At 37.1% G+C, this 16646-nt stretch overlaps 1 protein-coding gene across 1 annotated transcript; it reads left to right on the top strand.

Moving 5' to 3' along the window:
• The first annotated feature begins 797 nt into the window (after window positions 1-797).
• On the top strand, window positions 798-3544 carry LOC134218128 (ATP-binding cassette sub-family G member 1-like). The gene is given in 6 exon segments (XM_062697004.1): window positions 798-1040; window positions 1118-1692; window positions 1752-1838; window positions 1898-2121; window positions 2123-2210; window positions 2271-3544. Coding segments are annotated over 6 exon segments (1782 nt in total). The 5' UTR covers window positions 798-825; the 3' UTR covers window positions 2864-3544.
• Window positions 3545-16646: the final 13102 nt, after the last annotated feature.

Genomic DNA, 16646 nt, shown 5'->3' with positions numbered 1-16646 from the left:
CAGCCGCCGTTGCCATCCATTGACAGACCATCGTCAGGGCACAACGCACCCGTTTTCAAATCTCGCATTATTCGAAACCATCCCTTGCCGTTCGTCCTACTTTGATAGGCCGCACTTCGGTCGCGACATATCCCGCTTTTATTTGAGGTTTCTGGCCGTCAACTGGGAAACTGGGAAACTGCTGGGTTCTGAAGAATGTGTCGGCGAACCTTCTGGGTGGGATCGGTAATCAATTAAGTTGTTTTCCCTTATCTGTCCCTTTGACTAACGCGAATACATGTATCAAGGATGTTGTCAGCTAGGATTAGAAGAAACAATAAACTCAACTATATAAACCAGTTGATCATCCCTCTTCGTACCGGACCTACTCGCGGTTCGCTCTGGAGCACGTCATCTGCCGGTACGATCCTCGATCGAATTACGGGATCTATGACACCTGCAAAACACCCTGTCCGATAACGACGCCAGCCTTGCCACCCTCATCTGTTTTATAACCAGATTGAATTGGTCAAGTTTCGTAAGCCAGGCTCAAAGGTTTCAGGTTCTGAATCCACTTCGGTTAGTTTTTCTTATTCTATCAGGTCGGTTTCTGTACTAATAAAATTACTAGCGATCACAGAAATAAAGAATAATAAAAAGTATACATATTTGAGCTGGCTTGAGAAATTATTGATCTTTGATAGCTACATATCATGAGTGTATAAAGATGATAAGTGAGAAAATTTTTCATTTTTCGCGATGCCATATTCTAGATAGAAAAATTTGATTCAAATCAATGTTTTTTTTTTCTAGATGACCCTTACTAGCCAATCTCCATTAACCGAAATGGTTACAAACGATGCCACCGAAGTGGCCATTCCACTGATGGACGTCTCATCCACCGTGCTGTCGTTCGAAAATCTCAACTATTCCGTCCAGCAGGGCTCCAAACGTATTCTGCAGGATGTTTCCGGTTTGTTTCGTTCTGGTCGTTTAGCGGCCATTATCGGACCTTCAGGGGCGGGGAAATCATCGCTGCTAAATGTGCTCAGCGGATTCCAGTGAGTATAATCCTAAGAATGGAATTCCCAGGTCAACTTTTTTTTTTTTTGCATGTCTGTTATCAATCACTTTTCAGGGTGCAAGGAATGGAAGGCAGAATTCTGGTGAACAATGAAAGCGTCGATCGTGAACGATACCGGCAGATGGTGGCCTACAACCCGCAGGAGGTGATGCTTTTGCCGACAATCACTGTCACGGAGACTTTGCTCTACGCAGTCGACCTGCGTATGTCATCCAGCGTGTCAAGATTTCAGAAAATAAAAATAGTCAACGACATCATTGCGTTGCTGGGTTTGGAGGAGTGTGCCCACCGACAAGCCCGGGTACTGTCCGGAGGCGAGAAGAAACGGCTTTCGATCGGACAGGAGTTAGTTTCCAATCCCAAAATAATGTTCTTTGATGAACCGACCAGTGGCCTGGACAGCGAATCGTCGTATCAAGTGATGTCCTATTTGAAGGATTTGGCGCGGCAAGGACGATGCATCATCAGTGTGGTTCATCAGCCTAGTTCGGATCTGTTGGAACTGTTCGACGATATCTACGTGGTTGCTGAAGGGCAGTGTTTGTATAAAGGGCCTCTGGAAGATCTGACTACTGCCTTCGCAGATGTGGGTTTGATATGCCCGCAGTATTTCAATCGAGCCGATTTCGGTAATCCAGTTGTATAATAAAATAGGTTTGTGGAATTTGATAACATACCCTTATTCCAGTCATTAAAATGGCGTCAAAGTCATGTAACGAACGCGAAAAAGTACAATTGTTAAAAGATCGTATGAAAGCAGCACCCATTGAGAACGGTGAGTATCCTGATGCTGCTACTAAAATTTTTGTTGCATTTGTTCTCATTTTTTCGCAGGTTACAACAACAACAAACAGGATGGAAATCTAGAATTGAAAACGGTCGATAGGAATGATGAAACCTCACAGTACGCCATTTCTCAATGGCGTCAGTTCGCCATTCTTACACATAGAACATTTCTGGGTACCATCCGTAACTTCACGCTGACTGTGCTGAGATTTATTGGTCACATTTTGTATGGAGTCATTATCGGCACAGTCTATTATCAAATCGGAAATGATGGGGGCCAAAGTTATCTCAAACGTATCCTATTTTATGATGATACTTCTGTTTATCGTATTTGCTAACTCTATGACTGTCGTCCTCACATGTAAGCTGGATTTCCCAACATTTCACATAGTCTGATTAACAAATACGAAATAACTTTTAGTCCCACTGGAGATGGCCGTGTTCATCCGGGAGTACAAGTCCAACTGCTATTCGGTCGGAGCCTATTTCTTCTCAAAGATCGTTGCGGACTTCCCACTCATGATCGGCGGGGTGATCTGTTTCCATTTCATTGCTTACTACATGACGGGGCAGGTCGACGAAACCTATCGGATGTTGATTTTCTTGAGCATGTGCCTGCTGGCTGGGTGGTATGCGCAGATCTACGGAATGCTCGGAGGTTGTCTGTTCCCGATCGACGTGAGTCCCTTCATTGTGCCTATCACGTTGATGCCGGCGGTCCTGTTCAGTGGCTACTTCATCCGCTACGACGAGCTGTTCGACGTGTTCAAACCGCTGACGTACATTTCGCCGGTTCGATTCGCCCTGGAGGGAGTCTCGCTGGCGTCCTACGGTTTCGGGAGGAAGGACTTGAACTGCAGTGAGATGTTCTGCTACTACCGGAAAGCCAGGAAGATCCTTGAGATGCTGGATATGGAGAAGAGCTCCATCTGGGTGGATGTAGGCGGGTTGGCATTTATTATTATAGGATTGCATATTGTGGTATATTTTAGCTTACGCTTTAAGGTACGGTAATGAGATATGTAAGGTAACATGTGTGTAGGTTTGTAGTAGAGGGTTTAAGGCAAATTCGTTTTATCTAATTTTCATTGGATTGATACTCTCCTCTTATGATTAAAATAAAAACTCTCCCCAAAACATTTAGAAATTTTTCAAAAAAATTATAAGAAATCATGGTACGGGCAACAAATAAATATAAAATTTCCATAAATAATGCGAAATTTCCATAAACTATTAAGAATTTTCCACAAAACAAAAATACATTAGAGCTTTCAAAAGCATAAATTACAATTATAAAAAAAGAACCTTCCATAAAGAAATCAAAACGCTCCATGAAAAAAATGCAAAATTTCCATAAAAAATAATCAATAATTTGCAATAAACAATTACAAAACTTTACACAAAATATTTTTTTCCCACAAAAAATGAAAAACTTTTCACGAAAAAATTAATGAAGAGCAATTGAAAAATAGGAAAATTTTCATAAAGAAATATGGAAAAGCAATAAAACTGAGCATTTTACAATAGATGACCCCTTCTTTAAAAGCGTTCAAAGTCCCTGGAAAATTCATGGAAACCAAATTTAATGCTTTTTTGTATTTTGTTATGGAAATTCTTTTTTTATGGCTCTTTATAGATTATTTTGTGCAATAAAAAATATTCTGTGGAAAATGTTTTATTTATTTATTTTTTTTTGTCTTTATTAAGGAGATTTTCAGCCCGAGACTGGCCTGTCTCCGTACGGAAAATGTTTTTATTGTTTATTACTAATTCCTATTGATTTATTTACGGAAATTTTGTAATTTTTCCGTGGAACATTCAACAATTCTTCTTTTATAAATTGCAATTTTTGCTTTCTGTGGAAAATTATAAATGGTTTAAGGAAATTTTGCATTATTTGTGGACATTTTTTTTATTACTGTTACCCTGATTTCTTTATTGGCAATTTCCTATTTTTTTATGGAAAATTGATAATTCTTTATGGACATTTTATTTTGATGCCCTCCTCTTATATGCCTTTGAAGTCTCTGTAATTACGTAAAACTACTTGTGTAATACATTTTATGAAAAATAAATAGTTACTTTGGAGAATAAGACATTAAATAAAATTTAATGATGACATCAGTTAGGCGACATTTTATAAAAATTTAGTATCTTCGAACTTGTTTTGTCAAACATATGTTGTGATCTAGCAAAAAAGCATATTATATCACGGTATAAAATACAAAAAAATGGCTAACTAGTTGCTTTCAATACTTCATTCGAGAGAGCCCTCATAATTATCATTTGATTGATTGAATGGCTAGAAATGAATTACACACCTTTGACCCATCTATCAAGTAAGATGCCGTAGCAGGTAAAGTTAATTACTTATAGAAATAGTAAGTATGTTGATTGTTTCTTATCAATTCATCTCATAGTATTTAATTTACAGATAGCGCTCGCGATTAAATAAACTGTGTGAATAATTGTTAGTTGGTTGAATTCATAGGTCACTTAATATTAAGTGCCATCATTATCATGAATGGTGTGAGCGTTCTTGTTGTAAGTAATAATAATTTTCCGGAACGTGATGATTAGAGGGGAAGCTGCAATGGTCGTTCAAAAATTACGTCCAAGGTTTGAGGGGGGAGGGGGTCTAGAATTTGTGACAGTTTGTGACAGGGGGAGATGGGGGTCTCGTCTTGTGTTAAGTCCAACAAGAAAAGGAGGTCGTTGTTGAGGTCGAAATACGTATCTGTCAAGGTACAATTAAGTGGTGGAATTAAATGGGATTGTACAAACTCGTCTTATGACAAGTAAAGAATAAGTACCTAATTACATTTTAGAAACAATTTGATAAGCTGAAAAATATTTTAATTTGCTATTAAAGGAGTCAATTTTCACTATAAGTTTCAAGTAAAAGTAGTGTATGAAGAGACGAACTATTATATTCAATACCAAATTTTCAAAACGACTTATCTGCCTTTGTAAACAAAGATTAAAAAGTCGATTTGAAGAATCTGTTAGCGTTCCCAGGCAAACCAACACCATCAACACGTAGGTGAAGGATTCTGCTGACTGTTGATGGTGTTGATTTGCGTGGGAGAGCAAACAGATTCGTCAAATCGACTTTTTAATCTGTGTTTACAGAAGCAGATAAGTCGTTTTGAAAATTTGGTGTTGATATAATTTACGGTTGTACGTAGGGGGGATGGGGTTAGTGATTTTGTGACAGATAGTGACAGAAGGGGGGGGGGGTAAAAATACTAAAAAACAATGGACGTAATTTTTTTTGAAAGATTTCTATTTAACATAACTATCCCCAATAGGATAGGACTTGACGGGAAAAGGTCATTGGGCCGAAACCCATTCGGCCGAAAGCCATTTGGCCGAATGCCACTAGGCCGAAAGTTGTTTGACTGAATATACCATTTGGCCGAACAGACAATTAGGCCGAAAGGGTAATTTGGCCAAAAGGGTCGTATGGCCGATAGGGTCGTTTGGCCGAAAGGGTCATTTGGCTGAAAGGGTCGTTTGGCCAAAAGAATTATTAGGCCGGATTGGGTCATTTGGCCGAAAGGGTCGTTTGGCTGAAAGGGTCATTTTGCTGAAACGGTCGTTTGGCCGAAGGGGTCATTTGGCTGGGAGTGTCATTTGACCGAGAGGGTTGTTTGGCCGAAAGGGTCATTTGGCTGAAAGGGTGATTAGGCCGAAAGGGTCGTTTGGCCGAAAGGGTCATTTGGCCGAAAGGGTCGTTTTGTCGAATGGGTCATTTGGCCAAAAGGGTCATTTGACCGAAAGGGTCATAAGGCCGAAAGTGTCATTTGGATGAGAGGGTCATTTGGCCGAAATAAATAAATAAATTACTGAGACATCTTACTTCTCAATCCTCATTTATCACTTCTCGCTGTCACTCACTTTGCGCTTCTCACTTTTTACAGCGAAAAGTAATAAATAAGGAGTGAGAAAAGAGACATCTCACTTCTCACTCCCCTTTTCATACTCACTGTGAAAAGTTAGAAGTGCGTTAGAAAACGTCTCACTATGCATTTCGCGCTTCTCGCTTTAAACAATGAAAAGAGAAAATGAAGAACGAGAAGTGTGACGTCTACCATCTCATTCCAAATTTCTCACTTTTCAAATGTACTATTCGGCCAAATGACCCTTTCTGTAAATGTGCTATACGGACAAATGGCCATTTCGGCTAATCAACCCTTTTGGCGTAATGACCCTTTTCTTCCAAACTACCCTTTCGGCCATGAATAAGTATCTTGTGTGACAAGTACAAAGGAAACGCTATGCTCAGGGAATCTATAATGTTTCCCACCCGAAAACATCCTAGACCGGACTGGATCTAACTCACCATCTCCGGTTTGGCAATCCTACGCCTATACTCTCTAGGCCAGAGATTCCCAAACTGTGGGTCGCAACCTCCAGGGGGTCGTGGGCAGTTCAGTGGTGGGTCGCGAATGACAAATTTTAGTTCATAATTTTGTTACTGTTAAGAACTGTTAAGAACATTATTTTGAGATTTTTAGTGGAATGTTTTCACTTGTCATAAGACTAGTTTGTACTATCCCATTTAATTCCTCCACTTGATTGTACCTTAACAAATACGTATTTCAACCTCAACAGTAAGGTCGAAATATGTATCTGTCAGTGTACAATCAAGTGGTAGAATTAAATGGGATGATCTTATGACAAATGATTTTGTTACTATTTTGTCCCACAAATCTATTCCATATTTAGAATTAGGATCAAAGTAATGATTGGATGGTTAAAGAACAACAAACCTGACGAGGTCAACGGCCTTTTTTTGTTATACGATATTTGGGCAAGTAAAACGAAGTCCTATACAATCCAAATCTAAACCCCGAACCCAATCCAAAACCAATCCTAATCCAATTCGAATCCAATCTAAATCAAATCCAAATCTATTTATAATCCTAATCCTTATCTAATTTAAATCCAATCCAATCCTTATCAAATCGAAATCCAATCTGAATAAATTTCAAATCCAATCTAAATCCAACCCAAATTCAATTCAAATCCCATCCAAATCCAATCCACATCCAATCCAAAAACTTGACGTAATTTTGACAAATACAATGATGGGATATAAAGCAATTTATTATGATTTGTCCAATCTAACGCGATCTCATTTTTATCCAATTTCACAAAATCAATGCATTTGGTACCTGATGGGTCGCAAGCATTATGGGATTGTGCTAGGTGGGTCGCATTTCCAAAAGTTTGGGAACCTCTGCTCTAGGCTAACTGGAGGCTCCCTAGACATCTTAGACATCACATCATCATGTTCATGGAAATTATGATCCTATGCTTTTTGAACTGGATTTGGTACATACTAACGATGAAGACATGGCAAAAGTCATGATTGATCTAGTAGATACTTTGAACTGAACTCGAAAACGTTTTTAAATACCATTCTATTGGATTTATTGAGTATATGCCAAAGATAAGAACATTACAAAAAACCTTGATTAATTGAGCTAAAATCGAGAATGTTTTGAAGTACCTTGGAACATCTCGAATTCAATAAAATTGGGTTTGCATGGTGCGCATATTCTTATTGAACCAGGCTGGGTACATATCGAATGTGCCTATTAGCCAAATATTTTCAAATTTATTGTTATGTTATCGACAGATGCTACCTCCATAAATTACGTCACACTTTTAGTGGAAGGGAGGGGGTTTCTAAAAGTGTGACATAACAATATTTTGGGAGTTCCTAATCTAATCTAATCTAATCTCATACTTGCGCAGCCAATACTTGAAAGCATCCTGGAAAATGACGGTTTCTAAATTCCGTCATTTTTCTTTTCATACGGCCAGGCCAATTACGCAGTATGTACCGCAGAGATGATTTCTAGATACTGAGCGACTTCAGAATTTGTAAACCCTTAAAGTCGATCCATACTATGAAATCGAGGGGATAGGAAGAAAGCGTGGACCTCCCGTACCAAACGCTTCCAGTTAGTATAAATAATAATCAAATATTATATTAATGAATTTTTCGTTGGGAGCGAAGCTATTTAAAAGTTATGAAATGCTCCATTCGGCAAGTGATGGTTGACGTCGTGCTCAGAATAACTACGTTCACTATAAATAAGAAAAGAAGAAGAAAATCATCATTAGTAGATGGTAACGTCAGCTTCTTTCCTCGGTAACAGATGTGATGACAATTCTGAAAATAAAAGAAGCGCTAGCACAACATTAGAAGATTGGACACTTTAATTATACTCATGTTATTTTTAAAATGCTTTTCCAGACTGCTATCAGAAATCAAGGGGGGTTAAATCCTTGATTCCAGTCTAAGAAAAACATTACAGGGACATGAGTATTACTATCTGCGGTTGGGAAGCATCTAGGAAGTTGGAAGGAAGGATTAGTGTAGTATTTACTTAATGACTTACCGACAATTTCATAATCACTACAGAATAGGAAATTGGGGAAGGTTTTCGTTGGGTCAGGATTTGCCTGTAGCTGGCAATGTGACCGTGGTAGATCTTACCCCGTAAGACACCACGTAAAGGTGTCTACCCAGCATTACGGGAATACTTAATTATTAATACTTAATACTTGATTTCAACTTGATTAAAACTTCATTTGCAAATAGTCGAGCATAAACTACCAGTATAGAAATCGGAAAGAAAGAATGCACAATATGGCGCCATATCAAGCGTCATAGAAGTCGAGTGTGAACTGAACTCGGTAAAAGTATTACCGTAAACTCAGCAACACATATTTATTTCGCTGAGGTCTCGGTATTTTTTCTGACAGCTTCAATCAGAATTTGTTGAACAGAGCAACTCGGTAATCTATTTTACCGACATCCTGTAAATTGTATTGCATATCTGAGTGGTCGGTAGATTTATTACAAAACTCAGTATTTTTTTCGAAATTCACTGACCTCTCGGTTCAAGTTTATGTTTACCGGGTAAAATCGGTAAATTTTTTTACCGAGCTGAAGTTCTCGATTTAAGTGTGTACATCAGTGTACTATTCTTTAATGGTTTGTTTCCAAATGCCAAACAAGTGTTGCATTACAATGTTAATAAAACAATGATCCGAATTGGAATTCTTTCGGCATCTGCATGCAACTTTTTCATGATTTGATGTTTTGGTAATGCCTGTAATGAATCTGAATGGAAACAAAGTGCTTTTTAGTAGATGTTGAGCGTGAAGAAGGAAGAAGAAAGAAAGAATAAATAGGAATAGAGAAAGAAGAAAAAACCTGAGAATGAAGAAAATGTGGAAGAAAGAAATACAGAAGGAGAACAAAAAAGGAGAGAGAAGAAGAAAGAAAAATGAACACGGAAGAGTCGGTCGTCTGCTCAGCCACTCTGATGGAACGTACACACGGTCAAGCAGTTTGACCAACATTGACTCCACCGCTCGTTTATTCAAACATCCATCAAGTTTTAACAAAAAAGGGGAACGAACAATCAATTTATTCGACCAACAATATCACACACGAACGACCGAAGCACCAATTTGAGCACCAACCAATTAAAAAATATATGGGGGTTTGTGCAACTTCACTAAATGCTCAAACATGTTTGACGAACATTGACTCCGCCCCCGACAACTCAAACCAAAATCAAACCGTTTTATTTTTTTTTTCAACCGAGCCGCCAACTGTCAAATGGTTGTTCGAACAGCTTCACACATGGTCAAACAAAGCAGCATCCAAAGCGTTTCCTTGGGGGCGCACAGTGTTTTTCAGTGTTGGGAAATGTACAGTAAAACACTGTGATTATGCGAATGTTTACATTTTATCCGGTCAAATTTCACGCACCGCACAAACCGAAACAGTTTTCCAAAAAAAATGTACGCCTCATTGTGACATTTTTTTTACCGATGAGGCAAACTGTTTGTATGTGCCTGCCTGCTGCTGCGTGAGAGTCGAGCCGTCGGTGCAGTCAGCAGATTTCTTGTTTCGGTTCGTGCGCAGCGCAAACAGAACAGAATCAAGTTTAATTGCCTGTGGCGCAAAGCCTAGAAAGAATGCTAGCCGTTGGTACTAATTCATTAGTTCTAGTCTCTAAAATGAGCAAGTAGTAAAGAAATAATCATTTACCACCAAAAACGGTCATACATCGTGAAATGAGCGTACAGAAACATTTATTGTGGGGAGAGAAAATAATAAAATCATGTGCTGACTGTCGTCTGCTTGGTCGTGGCTGCTGCTGCGGCTGCCGTGTTTTTGTTTTTCTTTTACTTCGTGGCAGATTGAATGATAAAAAGAAATGTCAACCGTTCCCGTCCCTGAGTTTTATTTCGTCATTTTCACGATCGAAATACAAAAACTCGAAAACTGTTGATTTTGGATATAAGGTTTTTCACAGCAGTTTCAAGATATTTAGTAGCGCATCTTTCGATAAAACAGTTTGATGATTATTCCCCCTAAAAGTGAGTTGAGAAAATTATTTTTCCACCAGAATGAGATAGACACGTAGTGTCTTCCGTATAGTTGTAGCAAATGTTAATACGAGCAACTTTGCTGAACATCTCGAGTTCCTATGTCTTATAATTAACAAACTTAAAACGTTTTATGTAAAAACCCCATAAAAATCTTTTTTTTTTCATTCTAACACTTTCCAATGATTTTTCCCATTTTCCATCTCTTCTATAAAGTTGTTAAACAAGCTAAATTACATGTTTTTGCGGAACATTGTAACATTCCATCTCACATACAACAAAAGTTGTCTTTAAATTATACATATTTTTAGAGGTATTTCAAGTTGTGATTACTCCCTTAATTGCAAAAAGTCGCAAATTTCTTCACGATATGCTGAAAACCGCTTATTTCATTTTTCTACTGACATTGAAAACTTTTGTCGACAAGAGTCTTCTCGAATGCTGTGTTAAAAACTTGTTAACCTATGAAAAATCATAATATTTGAATATCTTTTGTTTTATAGGTGATAGAAAGGTACAATGTTCAGCAAAAACATGTAATTTTGCTGGTTTGACAACTTTGTAGAAGAGACGGAAAATGTGAAAAATCATTAGAGTTAGTTTAAGTTAAGAGAATGATTTTGAGGGGATTTCCACGAATTTGGAAACAACTTTTTTTTGGTATTAGATATTAAAAAAAACTTTGCCTTTCACGTTATAACAAATACTATTAAAAACAAATGCGGCGATGAAGCTGAGTTTCAATATTTTAGATATAACAAACTTAACATGTCTTATGTGGAAATCCCCTTAAGGGGCTGTCCATAAACCACGTAGACTCTTGAGAGGGGGGGGGGGTTCGAAAAAGTCTACGTAAGTCTACGAAGGGGGAAGGGGGGGTATACCAAAAGTCCACGTAGACTTTTTTTGATAACAATTTGTACAGCAGCTTTGTGAGAAGTTCACTTGTTTGATTTTTAAGTTTTTTTTTTGCAGAACTACGGCTTAAAACTACCATGGATTTCACTATGTTGATAAGGAAAATTCTCTGAAGTGTTTTATAAAAACTTTCGACTTTTTTAAATTTCCTCTCCGATTTTATTGCAGATTCTACTAGAACATCTTTTGATTTTCGGCAACTTCTATGGAAACGACAAGTGATTCTTAAGAATTTTCACGGGAAAGTATGTCGTACTTCAACGAAAAATTCTTTGGAATTTATAAAGGAAGCATTTTAGAATATCAAAGAAAAAGTATTTGAATTTCCAAAAGACATTTGTTATGGGAGTTAGGGGAATTCTCCGAAATTTCCGCGAGAAACCCTTCAGAATTTCCATTGGAGATTTTCTAGAAATTCCCGGGATCCCGGGAAATAAATTTGAGCAAAAATATATTACGACGAATGTATTACGACAAAAATGTATTCAAAATTATTATCAAAAATAAATTTTAGAGCTCATGTTATTTCGCCTTATGTTAGAACTATTTTGAAGTAGATTTTACTGCTGCGTGCTCAATGTTGCTACATTACAAAAGTAAAAAAATTGTCAATTTATTTTTCAACAGGGGTTAGACAAAAAGGTTGATTCATGTTTTCCCAAGACGATGAATATATGATCTTCATTAAAGATACATTTTGAGGACTGTAAGACTCTCTGGTCAATTTGTAGCAGGTTCCGGGTGTTCTGCGAAAGTAACTTTTTTCAGGGTATATGGCATACGGAACTTCTCCGTTGGCCAGGGGCCAATCTGAGGTTTTGCAATGGGACAGTATACTAGAAGAGTTTCCGCGACGGTGGTTCCGGTTTCATCAAAATCGGATCATTCTACGCAAAGTTGAATGAATGACAAAATTATTCAAGTATGCCGTATACTTTATATCCATGTTGTAGCATAAAATGTAAGTATTCCTATCTTTTGATAGATTCTTTTAGAAGTCTGAGAAGTCAACAACCAATCTATTTTAGCCACCTCGAAATTTTGTCCAATTTAGCTAAAAAAATATTAAAAGCATATCTCATCATGCGAAATCGATTATGAGCAGACGCATAGAATCGCAAATATTTTTTTGAAATCATGAATACGTCTAATAAAAATGAGAGCTTATAAATAAAAACCCTGATTAATCCACCTAGCGGTAATGGTGCCTTTCTCGTGCATTATAAAAATAGTATTTTGGCCATTACTCTTGAGCCCATAGTCCGATCTGCCCAATTTTCAATAGGAAACAATGGTAGAGTATCTTGCGTCGAATGCAATTTGTTGCGAGTAAATCGGTTAAGGATATGTGCCTGAAAAATGAGTGACATTTTTTTACTCAATTTTTCTATAAAAAAGTGGTATTTTGGCCATAACTTCCGAGCCCATAGTCCGATCTGACCAATTTTCAATAGGAAACAATGGCAGAGTATCCTGCGTCGAATGCAACTTGTTGCGAGTAAATCGGTTAAGGATAAGTGCATGAAAAATGAGTGACATTTTTTTCTGTAATAAAAGTGGTATTTTGGCCATAACTTCCGAGCCCATAGTCCGATCTGACCAATTTTCAATAGGAAACAATGGCAGAGTGTCCTGCGTCGAATGCAACTTGTTGCGAGTAAATCGGTTAAGGATAAGTACCTAAAAAATGAGTGACATTTTTGCCTTTCTCGTATACTAAGTATACGGTAAAGGCTATATAATCGCTCCAAAAACAAACTTTTTATAGAAGGCCCGAAGACCCATAGTGTTATATACCGATCGACTCAGCTCGACGAATTGAGGTGATGTCTGTGTGTGTGTGTGTGTGTGTGTGTGTGTGTGTGTGTGTGTGTGTGTGTGTGTGTATGTGTGTGCGTCTGTGCGCACCCACCCAAAAAATATGTCACTCATTTTTCAGGTACTTATCCTTAACCGATTTACTCGCAACAAGTTGCATTCGACGCAGGACACTCTACCATTGTTTCCTATTGAAAATTGGTCAGATCGGACTATGGGCTTGGAAGTTATGGCCAAAATACCACTTTTATTACAGAAAAAAATGTCACTCATTTTTCATGCACTTATCCTTAACCGATTTACTCGCAACAAGTTGCATTCGACGCAGGATACTCTGCCATTGTTTCCTTTTGAAAATTGGTCAGATCGGACTATGGGCTCGGAAGTTATGGCCAAAATCCCACTTTTTTATAGAAAAATTAAGTAAAAAAAATGTCACTCATTTTTCATGCACTTATCCTTAACCGATTTACTCGCAACAAATTGCATTCGACGCAAGATACTCTACCATTGCTTCCTATTGAAAATTGGGCAGATCGGACTATGGGCTCAAGAGTAATGGCCAAAATACTATTTTTATAATGCACGAGAAAGGCACCATTACCGCTAGGTGGATTAATCAGGGTTTTTTTTGGGTGGGTGCGCACAGACGCACACACATACACACACACACACACACACACACACACACACACACACACACACACACACACACACACACACACACACACACACACACACACACACACATACACACAGACATCACCTCAATTCGTCGAGCTGAGTCGATCGGTATATAACACTATGGGTCTCCGGGCCTTCTATAAAAAGTTTGTTTTTGGAGCGATTATATAGCCTTTACCGTATACTTAGTATACGAGAAAGGCAAAAAAAGAAGAATTAACCACATGACTAAAGAAAAATACGAAACATAGACTTGAACGACTTTTACAGCATATAATTGAAGAGAATGAAAATAAGGGCTCAATTTCACATGGATATGGCCTTATATAAACATAGAATTGTTGACGATTCTGAATAAGTTTACCGTCCATATCCAAAAGCATTATCTCCTTTGCACCAGAGAATTTGGAGATTTCATCTTTATTTTGCAGTTCTTGTTCAAGCATAAGTTATATAAGGTATAAGGTATATCAGGACTCCTGATGTGATCTTCTATTAGGCCCATTGTCGCCTTCTGAAATATGACGTATTTCTAATCGATATAGTAGTCAAAGATCTGTGATATTGGAAACATGTCGCTATGCACCACCACCTAAAAGCTTCAAGATTGCATCGCACAAGTCATGCAACTCTTCTTATGCATGACTTCATTTATTATCAATAAGTGGGGAAATGAAAAGGATTTTGATTTGTTTATTGGAAGAAGACATTTCCTCCATCAATTTTTAAGACGAAGTTTTATTAAGAGAACGAAGAGCAAATATTAGTAAAAATATAATAGATCAGTTCCTTAGATTAAGTTAATAAAACTAATATTTGTATCAAATTTAAAACCCGTAAAAACATTTCCTGGGAAATTCGGGAAACTTATGTTCATATCCCGGGAAATCCTTCCCGAGAATGGAAGCCCTATTTTCTAGGAAGTCCCTGGGAAACTTTCTTAATTTCGGTAATTCTTCGGAATTTTCGCGAGGCATTCTTTAGACAGATAAACAAAACATTTCGGAATGTCCATATTATTAAAAAAATACGGCAATTTATTCAAGAGTTCTATGGCAAATTCTTTGGAATTATTGATGGAAAATCTTCGGAATTGCTATAGAAAATGTTGAAAATTTCCACGAGAAATTATTTTAATTTCCCACCAAAAACTCTATGAGTTTCCACAAATAAAATATTTGCAATTTTTGTAAGAAAGCCTTTATCATTTTCACGAAAATTTATTCGAAATTTTTACGAGAAATTCACCAAAATTTCAACAGAAAACTCTTCATTATTTCCATCGAAAATTATTAGAAATTTAAAAATATCGTAGGAAACCATTCTAAAATTCTACGGGATGTATTTCGAAATGTTCGTTCAAACTTAAAGTTACCTCGGGAAATAAATTTAAATTTTCACTGAAAATTACTAATAACGGGAAAACTTTTGGATTCTAGAAGGAAATTCTTGGGACTCAACTCGAAATTCTTCTAAGTTCTGAAAATTGTTCGGATTTCTACAAATTTGAACCGTTCAGATGCGTTACAGATTTGAGGCAATGGCGTGCCTATGCAAAAGTGTCGGCGGTGGTGGCGCACACCTCTGTGAGGAATCGAGTTCAACAGAAATTAAATTGGCTTTGAGATTTGATTTCGGGAGCTATGGACAAAGGATTAAATTTTATTACGTTTTAAATTGATTTTTGTTTTGTTAGATTTTGTTCAGTTTAATTTTGTTTTTGAAATTCGAATTTTATGGTAATATTTACATACTGAAATTGATTTGAATAGCTGAATTGCTTAAAACGTGGTTGATCTCCATATTTTTTAAACCGCATATGATATTTTGTAAAATTTAGAAAAGTCTACGTAGACTTCAAAGGAGGGGGAGGGGTTTCGGAAAAGTCTACGAAAGTCTACTAGGGGGGACGGGGGGGTTTGAAAATGTGAAATTTCGGTCTACGTGGTTTGTGGACAGCCTCTAAAATCATTCTCTTAACTTAAACCAACTCTAATGATTTTTCACATTTTCCGTCTCTTCTACAAAGTTGTCAAACCAGCAAAATTACATGTTTTTGCTGAACATTTCACACACTTTCTATCACTTATAAAACAAAAGTTATTCAAATATTATGATTTTTCATAGGTTAACAAGTTTGTAACACAACAATCGAGAAGACTTTTGACGATAAAAGTTTTCAATGTCAGTAGAAAAATGAAATATGCTACTTTCAGTATATCGTGAAGAAATTTGCGACTTTTCGCTATTAAGGGAGTAATTACAACTTGAAATACCTCTATAAATATGTATAATTTAAAGATAACTTTTGTTGTATGTTAGATGGAATGTTACAATGTTACAATGTTCAGCAAAACATGAAATTTCGCTTGTTTTACAACTTTGTAGAAGAGACGGAAAATGGAAAAAATCATTGGAAAGAGTGAGAATGAAAAATAAGATTTATATAGGCTTCTTCTATAAAACGTCTTAAGTTTGTTATATATAAGCGATAGAAACTCGTAGAAAGTTAGGAAGTTGAAAGATAGAAAGTTGTTCGTATTAACATTTGCTACAACTTTACGGAAGACACTACGTGTCTATCTCATTCTGGTGGAAAAATAATTTGCTCAACTCACTTTTTAATCATTTTTTTTAGTAGACTGCGATGTTTTACTTTTGTACGCTTTTCATATACTGCGTCATTTAGATTTTTGGAAATCGAGAGTGTTACGCTATCGAAATCTTCGATTTCCAAAAATCTAAATGACACCCAGTATAGTAAAGAAAGACGTAAGTCCTACGTCAAAAGTGACGTATACGCAATTTTCCAAAAATGGTGTTAACGAGTACTACTCATCGAGCTCTTTAACAGAAAAATGGAAAACGTGCATGTTGTAAAATGGCTGTTACGTTACTTTTCCAGATTACGGCAGAGCAGTTTGACGAACATTGACTCCGCCCCACAGTGTTT

Source organism: Armigeres subalbatus, chromosome 2, assembly GCF_024139115.2.
Source record: "Armigeres subalbatus isolate Guangzhou_Male chromosome 2, GZ_Asu_2, whole genome shotgun sequence".
NCBI classification, from domain to species: Eukaryota; Metazoa; Arthropoda; class Insecta; order Diptera; family Culicidae; genus Armigeres; species Armigeres subalbatus.
The sequence above is the reverse complement of the archived record's forward strand: the minus strand, read 5'-3'. Positions and strand labels throughout refer to the sequence as shown.